Raw genomic sequence first — 21,354 nt, 5'->3', positions numbered from 1 at the left:
CTGCTTTAGTTCTGACTTGGAGGTTGGAGGATGAAATATATCATGAGGTTGTTTGAAAGGTTTGAGAATTACAGGCCTAGAAAACATGCGCACCTCGCTCCGACAACGGATTCAAGGCCAAAATTTGATAGTTACTTTGCAGACTGACACGAAAAGACAGACAAAAGGAGGCACAGGGGGACTCTTTGTCAGAACTGATAAATTACTTTCATGATTCAAAGCCTCCTATTTCAACCCCCCCTCCATTCATTCTGACACCGTCCCGATTGTCGGCGCGCGGTTGTTTGCCAGAAATGAAGCGACTCGGAAACAGACAGAGCTCGATCAATCTCTGATAACGACGCGCTCCGCGGCCCCAGCGGGATCAGGCTGAGTAATGACGATAATGAGAGGTGTGTGTCGGGACGGGGCGCATTCAAAGCCGACCGCGTGAGTCCATCAAAGCTCTGCAGGAAGGTGGAGAACAAGAGGAGAGGAAAGTGGATCGATGTCTCAAATGCAGAACAATGGAAGCAAAAGTTTAGCAATCGGACTAACTAAAGAAATTCAAGCCGTTTCAGGACACCGTAGTCAAGAGGGACACAGAATAAAGTGAGAAGGCAAATCTCGCTTCAAAGCCAAAACGAAGGAGAATGGATGCATTTAAGTAAAAACATATAGATACCGTGCCAAAGTTTGGGGTCACCCAGGCCAGTTCTATAGCTTATCTAATCAGCACAACAGTTTTCAGCAGTGCTAGCATAATTGCACGATGGTTTTCTAATCATCAATTACCCTCTTTACACGATTAGCTAAAACAATGTACCTTTAGAACACTGGAGCGATGCGCTTTTGCACACCTATGTAGGTAAAATAACCTGTATCTTCATTATAAAAATATGTGCTTTTCTTTAAAAAATAAGGACATTTTAAGTGACCCCAAACCTTTGAGCGATAGTGTATAGATATATAAAATACTGCAAAATGACTTTATAGTGGATAGAGCGTACTTTCAGCTTTTTGTGTAATTGGTCATTTACTTTACTTTAAACAATTGAGTTATGAGCAGATGTGGGTAGCGTAGCCAAAATATTTACTCAAGTAAGAGTACTTTAAAATGATTTTACTCAAGTAGAAGTAAAAAGTGCTGAGTGATTGAATACTTAAGTACTGTAACTGTGTGAGCGTAAAAGTTTGATTCATGTTTCAGTCGTGACACAAATTATCAGATACAAAACATGGAATAATGTGAACATTTTAATATTTTCAGCGAAAATACTATACAATATATAAAAACTAATTATTATGAAGAATTAAGTAACGAAATACATATTTTATTTTATATTACTCAAGTAGAAGTAAAGAGTACTGTGTGAAAAAAACTATTTAGCAAAGTACAGTTGCTTCAAAAATGTTACTTTTTTTTTTAGGTATATGTACTCGAGTAAATGTAACTGAGCATCTGCCTCTGGTTATGCGCTAGGAGGAAACCCTGGTTATAAATGCTAAATTTGAGACTCTACTGGGGCCCCTTCAGCTCGGGCCTTAATTGCCCTTTATGCCCACCCCAATGCTACAGCTCTGGCAACTCAATACGTTTTTTTACATGTTTAAAGAAATAAATCCAACCCTTACATCTGTCTGCTCTTTTGGCTGCAGCTGTTGGCAAAACCTTAAACATGTTGTGGTTTACGGATCAAAAAGTAAATGAAGTAATTGGCAAAACTTGTATTTCTACACGGTGTGTCTGCAGTCATGCAAAGAGTAAGGAAAACGTGTCATTTTCCAAATTAAGAACGAAACAGTCGCTACTTTTAATGATGTGTGATTCTAATTGAGACAACGTTTGACAATTCCGAGGCACTTGATAAAGACAGTTGTAGAAATAATTAAGTGACTGGGGCTGGATTCGCGTATCAATCTACAGAGATTTATAGGGAAGTCAAATTTAAGGCTATTTTATTGTTCCGATATGATATTTTAATGCCACAAATGCAACAAACCATTTCCCTTGCATAAGTATGAGGAAAAATGTGGACCTCATGAAGTAAACTGGGCACAACGAGCGGCTTTTGAGCAAAAATGTGTAAAACTGACAAATATGTATCCACATTTGATTGTGTTTTGGACCATAGTTTTTGCAAGAACTTATAGATAGATACTTATATAGAGCACTTTGAGTTAATTTGTCGCTGAACGATTTAAATGATAATTGAATTTGTTTATTGCCTCAGAGCTAAAGTTATGTGGGATCATCTTACAAATCTATAGGTCCATTTACTCGACACTGCATTACTCTTCACTCAATGCTCTTTACATACTACATACAGTGCCGAAGTGCATATACCTACCACAGCTGCGATCGTTGCCCCGGGCCTGTCCTGTCCCGAGGGCCCTATTTTAGTGTTATTGAAAGCTGACGGCAAAATGGCTACCTCGCCCCGTAACTGAACTGATGTCAAAGAGGAGAGCCACTTCATTCAGCCTGAGCGTCAGCCGGCACTAACAACGTGTCTATGTGGGGAAGAAAAGCACAAAGGTTTTTAATGCCAGTTCAAAAGTTTGGACACATACCCTGCAGCTTGAGGGTCTCTGGTTATATTCCGAGATTGCAGACAGTATGTGTGGAGTATGTGCAGTTGTAAACATGCACAGTAGCAAAGTTTTGTATTGAGATCGTAGCTTAAAGCCCCTGTACCTAGTTTTTTTAGTTTAGTCAAAAAGTGAGTGATTTTAAACTGTTAGTTGTGGTCCAAACTTATTCCTAATCTTCCTGAAATGCATTTTTAACACCGCAGTTCTTCACTAGGGCTGGGTACCGTAAAAAAAATTCTGATACCAATACTTAACGATTATTGGTTTTCAATACAGATACCTGAGTGATACTTTTATCATCATGTATTTGTCATTTCAAACCAGAAAACAGAACAATAATTTGTGGAAGATGTGCAAATTTACAATATCGGGTTCATCTCCAATGTGAAGAAATGTGTGAAAAATGGGGGAATAAATGGGAGAAATTGTGACAAAAATAAGGAAAAACCTGGGCAAAAATAGGGAAAAAAATTGGGGAATAAAATATGAAAAATGAGGGGGAAAATTTGGGCAAATATAAGAAAACATCTTGTGAAAAATAACTAGAAAATGGGGCAAACATTGGGCTTTTTCTTTTTTTGAAAGATTGGGAAAAAAAGGGGGGAAAATGTGAAAAATAAATAACAATAATAATTTATTTGAGCTGAAACAACCAAGTCACTTACTTTGATGCTGTCCCTGGGCAACCAGCATCTAATCTTGGATCTAAAAATATGAGATTTTTTTCGGTGCCTCGGATACTTTCATTTTTTGGATACCAGTAGTACCTTTACTTTTTTCCGATACCATACTGGTATGGTTTAACAGTACCCAGCCCTATTCTTCACAGAGACAAGTTTATAAGCACGTTTAGCATCTTGCAGGGAGCAACACTAATGTGGAGAACAAGAACTACCCTGCTAGTTTGTGATTGATATAATGCTTTGTAATTAGATGCACCACACACAAAGGTCTTGTTTGACAAATATCTACTTATTGAACACAATAAATGTTATTTCACCCCCCCAAAAAAAAATCAGGAGTCAGGCCTTGAAGATTTGAAAGAGGTTTGCTGTGATTTCCCACACACCACTGAGAGATGGGTTAAAATACAGAGGCCAGTTTGTGCTATTAGACATCATGTATTTTATTTGTCTTACTGACTCATAGATATTTGCATATAGAGAGGGATGGTGTGTCCAAACATTTGACTGGTGCTGTAAACTTAAAAATGTAAAAAGAAAAAAGTTGCAGCTAATGTGAATAGCATATGACCTCTGCAAAAATGTCTACTTCAATGTCGTTCAGGAAAATTGGTAAATACAAGCACTATCTCGAGGACTTGGGCTGAAATGTGCATGCTTTAAAACTATATTATGGGGGGAATGTTTGGATCTTTTGTATATAATCAAAATTGTAACTTCAGGGACTGACAAACATGGTGCGAACACAGGCTTTGAATGAATCTAAAGCAATATATTACTGAAACCGCACTGAGCATCACCTACACCCGACTCTTCCCATCGCTGTAAATACAATACGAATGTTTGCATGTGTATATTGCAAAAGTATATTTATATAAAGGCAAGGCTTATGCAAGATTTTATACTCAATCGCTGCTTTTGTCCCTGAACCCTTTACGGACGTGTTCTCCGCTCAGATCGGTTTGCATCCTGACATTGTGTTTATGTGTTTGTGACATACATAGCGACGCCTTTTCACAAACCTTCAGCGATTTTTTATATTTTGGATTTTATGCGCGAGAGGCTCGGTTTGATTTGATCTGCCAGGCTTCTGCAAAAAGATATATTTTAAAGTTTATGGCTCTTGTTATGGCCAAAACCAGCCAAAATGTAACTAAAATGTGGCCAAATATGAGCAAACAGCTGTGTATCGAAAGAAAAGTTTACATAATACTGATAAAAAAAAATAAAAGAAAGCAGGTACAGAAAAATTAATCCTTAGAGACCAAGTTTTGATTCCAATTTGGGATCAGGAACAACTCAAATAAATGATACAAATTTAAAAGAAAAATTGTGTTTAATGGAACAAATTTACATCATTGTTCTGTTTCTGGTTCTCAAATATTTTAGTATAGGCAGTGTTGCACTGAAAAATTTCCTGACAATGTGTTCTGTTACGTTTTCCAATCAGAGTATTGTATTCTGAATACTTTCACGTTGATTTGCATAACATTTATGTATAAATACGGCGTATAATTACAAAAACGTAGGCTACGCTTGTTGGAACGCCTGTTATTAACTTATTTACCGCATATTAGCAGTGTTGGGGAGAATACTTTGAAATTGTATTTAGTTACAGAATACCGAATCAGAGCCTTAAAATGTATTCTGTTTCTTTGTCCAATCAAACTTCTGTATTGTGAATACTTTGAATACCTTAATGTTGATTTTCATTAAATTCATGCATAGAAGCGGATGATTATAAACATGCAGCTACACTTATTGCATCACCTGTTACGAACTTATTTGCCACCAATTCAGAATGCATAAGATAAGATAAGATAAGATAAGATAAGATAGCCTTTATTGATCTAACAGTGGAGAAATGTACTTTCAGCTCTTATAAACACTCAGAGTGTGCAAATGGGCAGAAAATGTGAGGAAAATGAACAAAAAATAATTAAATAGTAAAACAGTGGCATCTTATAATGACTACCAAGCACTTTGCAAGTGCCCACGTCCCAAAACAGAATAGGCCAGAGCTACATTTGTCCCGGCTTCTTTTTTATTGTTATGAATATGAAATTTAATCATTGAGTACTCCAAATTATTCCTTTGATATTAGGAAAGTAACTGTATTCTAAATACCCTGAAATGAAAGAGTAACTTTACCAGAATTCAGTTACTCAGAATGAGTATTTTATATACATGTATTCAGTTACTCCCCAACACTGGTGATTAGGATTTCTGAAACTGAAATACACGCACATGTGCATTGTTTGTTTGAACTATGTGTCATAAGGTCTTTATTACATTCTAGGAGGAAAAACAGGTCATCATTATAAGTTATTTCTTAAATTAAGTATTATACATGTATTCTGTTACTCCCCAACACTGAGTATAGCTAAAAAAGTATCATTCAGGTATCGGTATTGCAAACCAAGTATTGTTAAAGTACATTAACAGTCCCCAGCCCTAACATGTAGCGCACTTGCTTCAATTCAAAGTTTATCATATAACCATTCCCCAGTCAAGAGAGTAATACTTATTGAAAAAAAAAGTAAAACTTGACTTGCAATGTTATAGGAAATACTATAATTTATTTGAACCTTAAGTAAGTCATTTCTATCTATCTAGGACAAGCTTTGGCAGTACCTTCACAGCCCACTAGGGGCTCCCGACACTTGATAAAAGCTCACAAAGATACATTGGATGTTTCAGCCAAAGCCTGTCTATTTATACATTCATAGCACCATGTGAAAAGTGGACCGTGCAGTCTGACGTTTGCGGCAGAATAATTGCTACAGAACAAAATGTCCTGAAGTTATTTGACCTCTAGAATCTGAGTGCTCTTTTGAGAAGCCGCAGTTTAGATGGACTCTCTCCGACTTCACAAAAGGACTTCTTTCGCCCCCATTTCAAACTCCATCTGATATTTCCTGTTTCATTACACACTTCTGTATCTCACTGCTCTCCCTCTAAGTGCGGGAGTGAAAGAGAGGAGACCATTTCAATCAATGTTCCCCCTTTCGCTTGAGCTCGATTCACTCCAGCGTTTATCCCAAATGGCATAAATAAACATGAAATGATGTCGGTGGCACTTAGCGGGATTCAAAGTAAATGTGTGAATCTTGGAGCAATTAAGTCCTTTTCTCACTGGTGCATTTTCACGGGACTTACGGTCGTGAAGCGCACTTATTTAATCAGAGCGGGATGATTGCCCACTCACATTCGTTATGTTCATTGGGCTGAGCTCTTAATAAATTTCACACTCGAGGCTTCAAAGTGTTCAAATTGGATATACTGTAATTTAAATTCTAAAGTCCTGTTTGCTGTTCCGAATCGGGAACAAAGATGATTTGAAGATGCATGCTTTTAAGGATGCAATGACGACGCTACAACAGCACTGCAACTTTGTGATGCAACTAATAGAGAGAGGATTTCTTGACAGTTATTCAATCTCAATTTTAGGTAGTGGATATTTAGCCAGGACTGGTATTTTAATAATTCACGCCATATTTTGCCATAACTTGCTCCTAATTCGTCATTTCGTATCACGTGGCAACATTCACTTTACTGCCCGACATATGCCTAAGGATGGGGCGATAAACAATAATATCGTTATTCGCGTCTCCATGGACATTAGGAGCGTGACAATGTCTCGATTTTCCGATATATCCCGATATTTTTGTGCAACGATACGATACTTTTTATTCCAATATTGATGACGTCATGCATATTAATGAGCACTGTTGCGTATTAATGAGGCAGCAGTGCTTCACTGTTTTCACAGTCAATAGAGGCCAATAATGATCAAGAACAGTCAGGACAGCAGGGGGCAGCACTACCGTCTTAAGCACTTGAACCAAACACTGTCACACAAATAAATTACTTTAAATGATGTGTGTAAGTCAGGGGTCATTTATAAAAGTGGTACAAAGTACATGAAAAGAAATGTAAATGATTAATAATATGTAGTATGTTAAAATAAAGGTTAAAAGTAGCATGTTTTTTTTTTATCTTGATGTATCGTAGGTTATTTTTGTGCAATATATCAATTATCGCAGTATCGGCGTTTGTGAGATAATTGTTTTCGTAAGCCATGTAATCGTGAGCTACCCAGAGGTTCCCACCCCTCATGGACATGTGACTAAAGTCAGCAGTATTTAAGATTTCAGTAGGTCAGTTCCTCATCCAAATCCATTCTTTGATTACCCACTGCAGAAACGGCATTTTCTGTGTCGAGCTGCTCATTAGCGGCATGTTTTCTATTGATGACAACAGTATAGTCCAAAATGTTACACAGTGTGCCTTTAAATACTTTATGTCTCACTCAATATGACATTTACAGCAGACAATGAAGAGGAATATTTAATAATTTCTGCAGTTTCAGTGATTTTTTTAAACCATAGGCAAATATCGTGGTAATATCGTTAATCGTAATTATTTTTGCTAAGATAATCGTAACCCCAAATTTCATTATCGCCCCACCCCTACATATGCTATGGTTAACCTTTTTCTCGGGAGAATAGAGCACTGCCTTCCTCTGAAACGGTGCACCACCCCGTTTCAGAGCGTGGTGTCCTGCACTGGTCAGCTCCTCCTTCCTCTTCCTCCTGCGCAGCTCCCTCTGCTCCACAACAGTCTTTCACCATCTCTCCCTCGTTTGTCCCTTCCTTCTTCTTGTCCTCTTGTGACGCCTCTTGCGACGCCTCCTCTGTGCTGCAGGTGTGGGGGGGCTCTTGGTGCCTCTTCATTGTTTCAGAAGAAGAACTCCCTCCCTGACCCTAACCCTAATTTGTGTCATGAAATCTCAAGTTTTCACAGCAGAATCACATGATTTGAATAGACAAGAAACTATAAAAGCCAGTCCAGGCAAAGTATTCACTTCCAACATTTTAAACTGATCTTGCGATCCACCCTTCTGCTCCCTTCAAGCAGATTTCATGCCAACACAATTTTGAGTGCTTTTGCCCTTATTTGAAGATTTTAGTTTTTTTTTTTTTTGCAGATGAAGGCTTGTTGTAGCAGATAAAGATGGTGAAGATGCCAAATATGTTCTGATTCGGTGAAAACTTTGTCACTGATTCGTAAAATGACTTAATAACCTTCCCCTTTTAAACACCAGGCTTCACATGTTTGACCAATCGAAACTTTGCAGCATTTCCTTTAACGCGGCTCTGGGCTTATAATCCAAATGTACCTTTCCTTCCTCTGACGTTGTAGCCTCTTCCTGCAGTCTCACTATAGGCAGTTATATATTCACAGCATGCACAGACTGCTTAAGGGACGGCAGGCACCATGAGCATAGATGTAAAAACATAAACTGCTCTTTTCTGTACTGTGGACATGGATTTATGTCAAAACGTTTCATTTAATGTGTATATTATGAATGATTATGTTTATTTTGGTGTTGCCTGAATTTATATTGACCTGAACAGATTCTTTATGGTATTTGTTCCTGAAATTTGGTTTGTGCTTTGCTTCCACTTTCAAAATGATATCAGTCTGTCATGAATAAGTAGCACCACTCATTTGTTCAGTGTTTTTTTGTACCTCAAACATAAGCATTCTTCACATTTTTCTAAAATGTCTCAATTCTGTAATGATGATATAACCAAATAAATCATTTTCAACAAACTTGAAGTTAATTTTGTGACCAGTGCTCTCACAAACTTACATCAAATAAGCCTTGTTTTTAACTGAAACGTTATAGATCACAAAACAAACATGTTTAGTTAGATCGTACATGCTGATACAATGGTTATGTTCCCTTTTGTGTTATCAAATATAGGTTAGATGCAGAGTTCTGTCTGTGTATATGTTATGTAATGATTCTGGACATTATGAAACCCTTCACACCAGTTCTGTGACCTACTTACTCCACATGTCCCCGTCTGTATCGTGTGCCCTGAGGACCGGCCGGGACAGGCTTTGGGACATGTACGGGACATGTATGGGACAGGCTAGGGGACAGCCTGAGGCTATGGGACAGGCGCATGCAAATACAGGCAGCTGCTGAAGGCGCCCTGGGCGCGAGCCAAGAAGGCGGGGCCGGATGTGACGCAGCGCGCGGAGCTGCGCAGAGCCGCGTGGCGCGCCAAATTTCAAAGGACTTCCTCCCTGGACTCTCAAAGCCTCAGAGCTGCAGGAGAGCGGTGTAAAATACTGCAGAAAGAACAGACTTTATCCGAAGCTGAGGGCTGATCTCCTCTGGTTGGATTACTGTGGAGTTTTCTGTGCCGTAAAACAAGAACCGGAGCTGTGCGCAAGTGTGAAGTAAGTACCATCCGGGAGTTTAGTTTCATTCAGTCTAACAAGGAACAAACGGCAGAGATGAACTCGCTGTACGGATTAAAGGGGGATTTCACACCGTGTTTTGTGGGATTAAGCTCCTTTCAGATGCATGTCCGTCTGTATGTATGTAATGTCTGCCATCACTGATCTGTCGATGGGAGAAAGTAGGTTATGAGTTCATGGCGTGGCTGCACGAGCTGCAGGATACGTGACGTGACGTACGTGCGTCTTTGTGTAGCTCAGTGTCATTCGGTGTCGGCTTCAAGCGGCTGCATTTGTACATATAGATTTGAACCTAGAATACGCCTGGAAACTAAAATAAGATACGAATCTGCTCATGTTTGTGTGTCAGATTGTGGCTAATAGTTTATGTTGGTTTGTGTAAAACATTTAATTCTTCGTCTTCTGTCAAAACAGCACTAAATGTACAAATGGTCAAACCAACTTCTGCAATTCTGACACTGGTCGATTTGCTTTGTAACTACATTGTTAAGTTGCATTAGGCATAGATTTTAAAAATGAGTTTATTTGCAAACCTTTTATTACTGACAATCATGTCCATAATGTCATTTGTTTATTTTAAGCATTTATAGTTGCATTTGGCATTACTAACGCTATGTATTCTTCCCCCCACAGATCACGCAGCTCCTTTTTTGCACCTCTTTGTTTGTGACAATTAGACTGATTTTATCCTACCTTGACCCAAACCCTTGTGCACTACGATAAAGTTTACACAGCACTACCTATGATGTTATTGCACATTTTAAAGCAGCTGCACGTTTACCTCACGGGCCGTCAACAGCAGTAAGACCTTTTACAGTCAGTCTTACTGGGTCCTCTCTGCGGGGGCTTTATTCTGTTTGGAGCGGGTCGTATCAGGCAGCAGACGCTCATTTATTCTCCTCATCGTCTTGAGAGTTGGGTTTTAAATCCTCTAGAAAATCTTGTATTCCAAACTGGATTGGCACACCGTAACAATTTAAACTTACAATCTGATTATTTTTAGTCATTTTAGCTTGTTGTTTACGCTGTAGTAGTTGTAAACAAATGCATTTCTTGTTAAAGGCTTTTTAGATTTACATGTAGGTCATTATGGCGCACAGCTTGAAGTTCTAAGGCTGTCCCGGGACGTTTTAAGCCTCGTGTAGGACAATCGGAGCAGTCATGTTGTCAGGGGTGCAGCCGTGCTTCCAGCTGCTGAGGATCGGCTCGTCCGTGGGGGACTCGGTGCGGGACCTCTACACGTTCAGACCGGCCCTGAGCCAGTGCGTGTTCCGTTTGGGACGCGCCCCGGAGCTGTGCGACGTCACCCTGGACTCCGCCTCGGTGTCCCGGATCCACGCGGAGCTGCAGGCGGAGAGGGAGACGGGGGCGCCGCACGACGAGGGATGGAGGGTCCACGTCAAGGACAGGAGCAGCCACGGTGAGAGCGGGACACTCGCAGGTGCAGGGGGGGGCTTGATATTTGTTCGTATTTACCTTTTCGTGACCCAAGTACTGTTCGGGTGGTCAGCTTGGCGCCTTTACTTTCCGTCGCCGTGGCTTCTACAACACTCAGGATCAATTGTTTTGTTGGTTTTCTGATGAGAGGGCTCGTAAGCAGTTAAAACTCTAAAAACACTAGATCCTGGAGCATCATAGAGGCCACTGTGATGCAAAGGAAAGATGCTAAACACTGGGTCACTCAAAGGTCAAATACTCAATAATAATAATAAACATTTCCCACATAAAAAGTTCCATCATCATCTTTAAATACGAATCACAAGAAAACATATAATTTGGTGATGGTTTTGAGCCCTAAAAATACATTTGTTAAATAATAAGTTCATATTCTAACTAATATTGTGACAGGTTTAGTCATTGTATATGCAGGCAAAAATATGTCTGCAAAAATATTTCTAAATTCACAGTGCAATATTTTGTGTAAAAATATCCATATCTCAAGAAACAACACTTTACTTTGTTAATGCTTAGTTTTTAGTGATGATTTTCCTTTGCTCCATTTTAGTCTTTTGTTTTGGCCTTGCTGCCTTATTTTTTTTTTTTTTAAGATTCATGTTGATTTAAAGGTACACTGTGTAACTTTTTGGACTATACTGTTGCCATCAGTACAAAATATGCTCCTAATGACCAGCTCAACACAGAAAATGCAGTGGGTAATTGAAGAATTGATTAGCATGAGAAGAACCACATTTTTAAAATTCAATTCAATTCAATTCAAAAAACTTTATTTATCCCCAATGGGCAATTAAAAAGGGCACACAGAGCAGCACTTTCACCGACAGACAGACGAAAGACGTAGACAATTGAAATATCTTATGTGAGTTTATTCGGTTCGAAATACGTTCTGTCCTACAATGTACAGTATGTTCCACACATGGAAGATACAGAGCACGAGGAAACTATCAATTTTCATACATTGCTGTAAAATGCGCTGCTTGTCAAACCCCTGATTACAGCTGTCCTCATTCAAACATGTTTATTCAATGCGTGATTCTGGACGGGCAAATTGTGCCTCCCGCAGGTGCTTTCACTGGTCGCACAAATGCTGGAGACACAAATGTCGGGGCAACACCTGCAGACTGCGCCAAACAAACATGTCTTTCTACAAACTGTCACAGGTGCCGGAGATGCAATCACAAACAGGAACAAGAGGCAAATGCAAAATGTTAGGACTATTTCTGTCGCAAATATGAAAATGACTGACGTGTTTATATTGTTGATGTGCAAAATCACTTTTCCATTTGGAGGCAGGAGCCGGGATTCCTGCAGCAATTGTAGGAAGGTCTTTTATCTTTTCTGTTAACACTCTTGAACATTGTGATATCTTATTAAACCGTTTCAACACGGTGTTCTACTCCTGGACAATTCATTGAATTTTAATCGAAATCGCAATCCCTTCTTTGAAATCGCAATCCCTTCTTTGTTCAATCTCAATAATCGTTGTGGGACTTTATAATTGTCAAGTTTACAGACATTTCTTTGGCAGAAACTGCTCCTAGTTTTGGAGTTTGGACGAGAAAAAGGAAGGGCATGTGTTTTGGTTGAGCTAAGCTTATAATGATGAAAAATAAAAAGCGAAAATTGACATCGATCAATATGACAATCATTTTTTGTCATATCGTCTGTTGTTCTAGTATGTTCCATTAGACTTAAAGGAATAGGCCACCATTTTTCCATACTGAGATATGTTCTTACCCTAATTTAGACGAGTTGATGCGTACCTGTCTGGTCTTTGTGCGTGCACTCAGTTATGTAAATGTTGTTAGCATTTTGCCTCTCTCAGCAAAGCTATAGCTCCAAACGGGGGTGAAGTTGGAAGATACCAAGCTGCTCCACGTTTCCCTTGTTTAAATACAGTTACGTGAAACATTACGCGATTCAAGTCAAGTTACAAAAAATTAAACATGTTGATTTTCTAAGCGGATAAAAAGGTGAACTATATTGTGCACTTCGATGTTACTGCGGGGACTTCGAATAACTTTGATGTTTTGCACATTTTAAATTGTTTTATGCTGTGTGATGGAAGACCTCAGTGATTTTGTGATACATTGTGGCTTCTTACAATATAAATATTGACACACCTAATATTGCAATGACAAGATTTTGTCTCCTGTGCAGAGGAGTTAGACTCAACCACATGAGCTGAAGAAATCTTTTGCGCCATGTAACTCCTTAAATTCCCAAACTCCCCGTACACATAACCACTTGAGGAATAAATGCCTTTCTTTGTGGGAAACCTCCAGAACAATATTCAGTTGTTAATAAGCACGTTTTAACCTCCTTAACCTCCACTTTAACTGAGCACATTTTCTCCAGTTCGACTTGACCCAAATCTAAAAGCTTCTTGAAAAAGCGTTAAACGAGGATGAAAACGCAGCAAAACAGGTGTCAAAAAGCAACAAAAGAGTGACAACAATGCAACAAACGGGCATCAACAAGGCAACAAAAAGTGATGATCTATGTAGCTTGATTACTCATAATCCTGTCATATTTAACTTGCCTTTTTGAAATTATTTTATCAGCTCCATGTAATTGTGAGCCTATACATGTTGTGATGATGTCTGAAAATGTGAAATGCACTTATTCCTGTATAGGATGTTTTATTAGAATTAGAAATATCCATGAATGTTTCACTTCAACATAAAGCATCGTCCCGCTGTGACACTATCGAATGATGCAAAATTGACATTTGTGTGAAAATCTCATCAAAAAACCCTCGAAACCCACTCTTCTTCGGCACCTGGCTGTGCAGAGTGAGCGGTAGGAAGAGATTAGGAGCTAAAGTTCCCCCTCGGGCCGATACGCTGTGACTGACGAGCTGAGGATTTAACTGTACTCTTAACCGCCTAATTTTTCAAGTAATTTCACACTCGGTTACACTCTTTTCATTTTTGCCATTAAAGAAGCATTTTAGTATTCACTGAGCATTCCTCATTCTGTGCCGCCGTGACTCTGTGATTGCCTCATAAGCCTCCAGCTCCGCGATACTGGGTCTATTGCAGCGACTGTTTTACGTATGCACTTTTAAGTCTGAAAGCTGCAAACACTCAGATACTCAGCCAATGTGCTTTAATTACGTTTTAGGCAAATAGGCAAAGTACAATCTACGTAGATCTGTTGTTGTGTACTTGGGTAAGACGCTATTCCTGATCAGTGTCAGTGCAGCTTCCAGTCGTTACAGCTCAGTAGCTGAACTCTGAAGGTTCTTAGCTTTCAAAGGAGGAATGTCCTGTTCACAGAAACTTTTGCTTGTGTTCATGTGCAGCTATTAGGGCTGAAACAACTTATCGATTAATCAATTACTAAAATAGTTGTCAACTATTTCATCGTTTACTTGTAAACACATTGTAAAATAGACCAAAAAAGACATGACAATTATGTATTTTGGATGAAAACCTTCTTTGTTTTTAAAGTTAGGGTCGGTAGTGTTTTGTACATTATAAATTTCATAAATATCTGTCTTTGTCTCGTCCAATCAGAAAGCAGAATTAGCACAAACAGCCTCCTACAAATGTTTACTTTAAGTTTACTCCATCAACATGTCCTCAAGCAACCACTTTAGCTCTATGTGATAATTAAAAAAACAAAAAAACAATTTCCATGCACCTTTCACAGCCAATCGATTAATAGTAAAAAAGAATCGGTAGATTAATCGATTACCAAAAAAAACGTTAGTTGCAGCCCGAGCAGATATGAGGAAACCAAGCTGTGTCAAAAAAAATGGGAAAAAAATTCCAAGTGATGGCAACGCAGTAACAACGCGAGGAAAAAGCTCAATTTAAATGAGTTTTGTAGGTCTTAGCTTTCAAATGTGGTGTTACTCTGGCCTATAGGCTGTGACCTTATGGTAAAGCTGAAGTTGAGAAAATGCACTTGGGTTAGATGGGGGTTAAGAGTTTTCTAAATGCTGTGTTCAGGGACGTGGGTGAACGAAGTGCGGCTGCAGCCTGGCGTCCAGTGGGAGCTCTCTGACGGTGACACTTTGACCTTCGGAGACCAGTCGACACCAGGAAGCGGCGAGTTCTACTTCCTGTTTCAGAAGGTCAAAGTTCGGCCGCTGGATTTCGACGCCATCACAATCCCCAAGGTAAATTATGTTGTTCTTTGTGTCTGCATTGGTTTGAAAAGACTCTTTCTAGATCCCCTCCAAGCGCTCATTTCCCCCAAAACACTTCTACAATAGGGTTCCATCTGGGGCCAGGACACTCTTGGTTGGAATAATGTCAACATTATGTTAAAATAAAGATTGAATGGGCCACAAATGTTTGGTTTAGCCTGTGGGCACAAAGCCTTAGTGTTGCTGATGAAGCCTTTTGGATGAGGGGTGAAACATCCTACACTTCAACTACAGAGTACAGATGAAGACTCAAGAACCTTCAATTATATCTTTGCGTTTTCTCTGCAGGGCGGGACATTTTCCTCGGACTTCCAGACCCGCATCAGGACCAACCAGGACAATAAAACCAACGACAACCTGGACCTGTCCAAACTGTCTCTGAACCGCGCCACCGTGATCCTGAACTCCATCGGCAGCCTCAGCAAGATGAAGGGCAGCGCCTGGACCTTCAAGAGGAGCCAGAGTCTGGAGGGCAACGGGTCAGACCACGGCTCCTCCGCCTCCCCCCCGCTGGCCGTGGGCTTCACCTCTCTGCTGCCCCCCTCCACCCCGCCCACCTTCTCCACCGTCACTCCATCTGCCCCCTCCAACAAGCCCCTGCCCTCGGCCTCGCGCAGCCGGAGGAAGTCGGCCCACACGGTGCTGCTGGAGGACGACAGCTCGGACGAGCCCCGGGGCTGTGGAGGTGAGGAAACGGGTGCAGACAATTAGCATAAAGTGGACATATCATGCAAAATGTACTCTTTTCACCTTAACCTTCATTATAATGTTTTCAATAACATGCCTGAAGCAGTATTTCACTTCATTCACACAGGTATTCCTAATTATCCTCACTTTAGTCGTTTCTTCTTTTACAGTTGATTTGCTCAACACAAATCAGTTCTGAGCAAATCAATCCATGACGATCAATGAAGGAGCTTTTATCTTGGAGCTAAAGGCTAGTGTTAAAAAATGATAATATAACATGTAAACAACTAAATATAATTTAAACGTTTAGTTTTTTAAAAACAAATGTTAGTCGCGCTAACCTGCTCCAGTCACTTCTGAACTTTTACTCTCTGTCCTTTACCAAATTGCTTAATTTCTGAGGGACTTGCTAATATTTAATGGGAATAGATTGCAGGAAGGACAGCGTCTGGTTTGCTGTGCAGGCGGAAATCACGTGGGGTCACTGTGCATAGAGCCCATTGAAATCCTGAAAAGTAAAAAGAAAAAATCGAAATTGCTTTAAAAAAGATATATAATAAAGTGTGTTTTTACTCCATGTGTGTGATATGTCCACTTAAGTGTAATAAGGGCCGATTTTTGTAAAGTTGGTCATGTGACTGTTGGAAAGATGAACGAAATGGAAAGTTCATAGATTATTAATTACACGATGGCTCAGCGGTTAGTGTGCTTCACAGCAAGAAGGTCCCGGACACGGACCTTACAGACGGGGCCTTTCTATGTGGAGTTTGTATGTTCTCTGTAGGTTTTCGTAGGTTTCCTCTGTGTCCTCTGCTTTCCCCTAACACTAAAACATTTACAATAGGGTAATCCTCCAGCCAGGAGTTTCTGACCTGGGTCCCACTTAACTTAACCATAATCAACTTGAATCTACCTACTGTATGGTTTTGTACCAGAGTGACACAATTATTGATCAGTTTGATCCTGGGATCTTTCAGTGTAGAGAAATGTTTTCCCGCGTCCCATTAACGCTGTCAAATGTATGAGAAATGCACTCTTGAACAGCATTTTGTGTTGTCTAATCCATCTTTGTCCCGATAAACATTTGCAAAAGGCCTGAGTTAAATGTTTAGCGTTTCAACTCGTTGTTTTGTCAAACTTAAGGAAAAAGATGTAATTAAAAAACATTACATTTGTTTCCAGCGGAGATTAAAGCAACATTTATTTGAAGATAATGTCACGAGATGTTGCTGTAAAGCTTCTTGTTTTATTCCCTGTCAGCTCTGGGGGTGGTCGGTGACGACGGTCAGCGCTCGCGGCCGAAGAAAAGGCGGCGTCTGTACAAGTCTGAGTCTGATGGGTTCAGCTCTCCTCCTCTACCTCCTCAAAGTAAAGTCCACACTGAGGTCCGGCGCCCCCTGGAAGCCAAACCCTTTCCTGTCGGCATCCGGACCATCGGCAGTTTCCACGGCGCCATGACCAACAGCCGGCATCACCTGCTGCCGACCAATCACAGCCCGGCGTCCATCAAACAGGAAGTGGAGACGACGTATCGCGTACAGTCGGTCATGCACGGGAGTATCGCCACAATCAGACAACAGAAAACAGTTCACCGTGCCCCGCAGGCGGCGAGGGGCAGGAGGAGGGCCAACAGCTCCCCCGTCTTCTCCCCTCTAGTGGTGGGAGGAGAGAACTACAGCTTGGCCTCTCCCTCGGTGCGGATCCGGAGCGACGATGGCGGCAGAGTGCTGTTCAACAGGTTCCACCACCAGACTGGGTAAGCCTGTTCAGAGTGTGGGCGAGTGGGTGCACTACAGGACACGTACAATGTATTTGTGTTGCTTTTGTTCACTTTGACCTACTTTTTACTTCAGTCAGGAGAGTCTCTACTCTGCACACAGCTCCTCATTATCGCTGAGAAACAAACTTGTTTTATGTAACAGGATGTCCATGGAAAGAGGTGTTTGTTTTAAGCTGTCAAAAACTACTCTTCTAGCCATAATAACAATAAGTAAATACATGTACAAACTTAAATGAACTCAAACCCTCGTGGACTCAGATGGTGAATGGCCACATTAGAAATGTACAACCATTTGTGTTGCACAACATTATCCTCGGGGGACGACTTTAGCCCAAGGCTACAATCTGGTGTGGCGTGTTTACATGCATGAGACCATGTATGTTCATTAACACACATTAACACTGTCCCAACCAACTAAACCAATAAATAAAATGAAAAAAAAAAATGTTTTTTTTAAATGAGCTTGTGGTTTAACCCCGCCCCGTGGTCCTAGCCGTCCTAGGCCAGGGTTCTGCAAACTTAAACATCAAAAGAGCCACTTTGGTCAGTTTTAAAGTCTGAAAGAGCCGCGATAGTTTTTCCATCTGCAAACAACAAAGCATACTAACTTTTTAATTCATAGCATGATGATGAATAAATTAATTACGAGTAAAACAATGTGTAAATACTGAACTAATCTGGATGGTCCCTTCTTGTAAAATTCAAAATCATTTGTTACAGCTTTCTGGCACAGATTTGTCCTCATACTATTGCAGATATTCATTCGTAAAAATACACATATCCACGAGAGTACAGACGATGACTCAAGATCCTTCATCTGGGATTTTTTTTCTAATCAATGCTCAAAAGAGCTGCATGTGGCTCTTCAGGTAGTGGTTGCCTATGCCAGGTGACCTGTGATCCATACTTAATTTTTGAAAGTGATCAACTAAAACTATAGGTAAAAAGACGGTGTTATGTTCAGAGTAAAGCTAAAACAAACGCACACTGCAAAATAATAGGATTGATTGGTTTTTTTTAACCTTTTAATGAATTTGAAATAATTCCGAGTACCCCTGCCTGGGCCGTTGACAGACCTGTTGCGACCTGGGGCAAGAATTGTTCATACTGGCCCCCCATTGTAGTAATAAAAGAAAACGGGCCACAGATCCCTGTTGTGGGTTAAGAGCCCATCAATTAATCTTAAAGGACCGAGGAAGATTTCAATGAGAGGTGTCTCCTTGCTTCACCAGTTTCCGAGTGCCTACTTTCAGTACTTTGCATGTGGCTTTGTTAGTTATAGTAAGTACAAAACTGAAAAATAAAGGTTAACCATTTGTAGCCATGTTAGTCTCATATTTCCTACCTGTTTTATTCTATTGCAGTAAAAGGCGCGGTCGGCCCCGGAAGCATCCTCTGCCCCCTCGCCCCTCCCTGCCTTCCCCCTCCTCCTCCTCCTCCAGCTCCACCTCCTCCGCCTCCTCCTCCTCGGGCTCCTCCTCGTCCTCCTCCGAAGACGATGACGATGAGGCGGAGGAAGAGGGGCAGGTGTCGGGCGCGGTGGAGCCGTGTGCCGCCCCGCGCTGCCGGCTGCCCCAGCAGGACACGGTGCAGTGGATCCAGTGCGACGTGTGCGACGCCTGGTACCACATCGACTGCCTGCACATCGACCGCAAAAAACTGCTCCGGGACCCCAACGCAGACTTCCACTGCGGCTGCCGCTGAGGCGCAGGGAGAACCAGACTCTGTTCATTCCTTTGTCCCTAAATGTCAATGAAAATCAATGAAATTATAGGAATTTTAAGAAATTCTATTGCGATGTAGTGTGTAAAGAAATGTTTGTGGCTTTCAAACTTTTTACACAAAGTACAACCGAAGATAAAAAATGGGCTTTTTGAAATTCCACCAGGTCCCTCAACATGAGCAACCTAAAGGCCCTTTACATGATAACAATGAATTAAACTGTCCAGACTCATTGCAGATTTGTATCATCCCAATTCGACATGAGACAAGTTTATCATAAGATTTCAAGACTGGCAGGGACACTTTTCAGGGTCACAGTCACGGAAATGCTAGAAACTCGCCTGCAAGTTCACAAAATTGATACAAATGCTTCATAATAAGATGTCTGAGTTTACAAAGGGGCGCATTTAGTTCCATTGCTACAAAAACATGAGGTCTAGTGCCTTTAAGTATAAGGAGGATCAAAGACATAAATACAATTGTTTTTATATTTAAATAAGACTAGAAAGCTAGAGTGTATCACCACAGTTTGAGGAACACAGATCTAATATACGATAAAGGAAACTTAACCATTTTGACCCATTTACTGTGGTTTCCGATCAGTAGCGCTTTCTTGTTTAAGTATTTTCTGACGGTGAACACCTCTGCAAACATTAAGGTAAAGAATATTTTCCTTTATCCAATCCAGCTTCATTTATATAGCACATTCCAAAAGCAAGAGTTTCCAAAGTGCTGCACAAGAAAATAAAATAGATTCTCCATTTAACGTTATATTGGAATATCTTTGCTGTTTACTATCAAAGGTGACCTCAAAGTCCCCAAAGCATTTAGCTCTTGGCTGTTTGTAAAGTTGGAAGAACCCTAGCTCAAAATGGATCATCCTGCTTGCTCAGAATAAAACACAAATTTAATATATATTCCTTACAATGTCATTACAAATAATAGATTTTTGTGCTGCTTTTCCCCCCCTAATCAACAGCAGCTCTGAAGTCTATTATCTTTCATTTTTAGGACTTTTGCTGAGGCATAGCAAATACAATCACTGTTGTTTTCTCTTTTACTGAAAGATGCACTGGTTTTCTCAATGGCTCTGCGCAGCTATTTTGTTTCATCGCCACATATTCCCGAGACGGTGGAAAAAGCGCCGGGGTGTTCCCTTTCCGAGTGTCAGACATGATAATGAAACGTGGAATCAGGTATTGCGCACAGCTTAAAGACTATTACAGCGCGTCAGCCGGCAGGAGCATTGAGAAAGGACTCGGAGGGGAGATTTTCCTGTGGAGTGAAAGTGGGACTATTCTGTAAAACATTCAACTGCTACGGGACAGATCGAGCAGTTATTACGCGCCCGCCAATGTCCCGGGATAAGTACTGCCTTTCCAGCGTGTCAGAGCGATTGTCTCAGCCTCTCTCCGTGCGAGCCTGTGCCCCCCCTTTACCTTCAAGCACCATTACACGGCGGCTGTGGTGGCAGAGGAGGAGGATTCGGGCCAAATCAGGACAGTTGCGGAGAAATGAGCTGTCCCCCGGCCCGGCAGTCGGTGCAGGAGGGGACGGGCACTCTGGTTTCTGAAGCCGCAGGAACGAAGCGAGGTGAAAGGAATAATCGATTTGGTTCAAGCACCTTTTAGCTGTTGTAGCGTGACCAGTAAGTTGCTATAATGATTCATGAATCTTTGTGCACATGCCTGTAATTATTAATTACTAAAATGCCAAGGGAAACGTACACCTTTGATACCCAACCTGTCTGTCTTGTGGACTCTCCTACCTTCTATTTGTCCTGTCCCCCACCTCGAGGATGGTTTTGATTATTTATAAAATGGACCACATATAATTCGAATAGGGTAAAAAGTAGGGCTGTCAATCGATGAATTTTTCTTTTAAGGAACAGGCCACTGTTTTTTCATACTGAGATATGTTCTTACCTCAGCTTAGACGAGTTTATGTGTACCTGTCTGGTCTTCACTCGTGCCCTCAGTCATGTAAACACAGCACAGACAGCGTTAGCATTT

General features: G+C 40.8%; 1 protein-coding gene across 1 annotated transcript; it reads left to right on the top strand.

The window, feature by feature from the left end:
* The first annotated feature begins 10,624 nt into the window (after positions 1-10,624).
* On the top strand, positions 10,625-19,330 carry tcf19l (transcription factor 19 (SC1), like). The gene is made up of 5 exons (XM_079570423.1): positions 10,625-10,956; positions 14,954-15,123; positions 15,442-15,863; positions 17,078-17,596; positions 18,985-19,330. Exons 1-5 carry the CDS (start codon positions 10,698-10,700, stop codon positions 19,322-19,324), a joined length of 1,710 nt encoding a protein of 569 aa, XP_079426549.1. The 5' UTR covers positions 10,625-10,697; the 3' UTR covers positions 19,325-19,330.
* The last annotated feature ends 2,024 nt before the right edge of the window (positions 19,331-21,354 follow it).

Source organism: Gobius niger (genome assembly GCF_951799975.1).
Source record: "Gobius niger genome assembly, chromosome: 14".
Taxonomy (NCBI): Eukaryota; Metazoa; Chordata; class Actinopteri; order Gobiiformes; family Gobiidae; genus Gobius; species Gobius niger.
Note: the sequence above shows the minus strand (reverse complement) of the source record. Positions and strands in the feature narration are given on the sequence as shown.

Bases quoted from the DNA above. Each gene is read 5' to 3' on its own strand.
- tcf19l (XM_079570423.1), top strand. From the start codon at position 10,698: ATGTTGTCAGGGGTGCAGCCGTGCTTCCAGCTGCTGAGGATCGGCTCG. The intron at 10,957-14,953 runs GTGAGAGCGGGA...TGCTGTGTTCAG, and splicing joins CAAGGACAGGAGCAGCCACG to GGACGTGGGTGAACGAAGTG. The intron at 15,124-15,441 runs GTAAATTATGTT...TTTTCTCTGCAG, and splicing joins ACGCCATCACAATCCCCAAG to GGCGGGACATTTTCCTCGGA.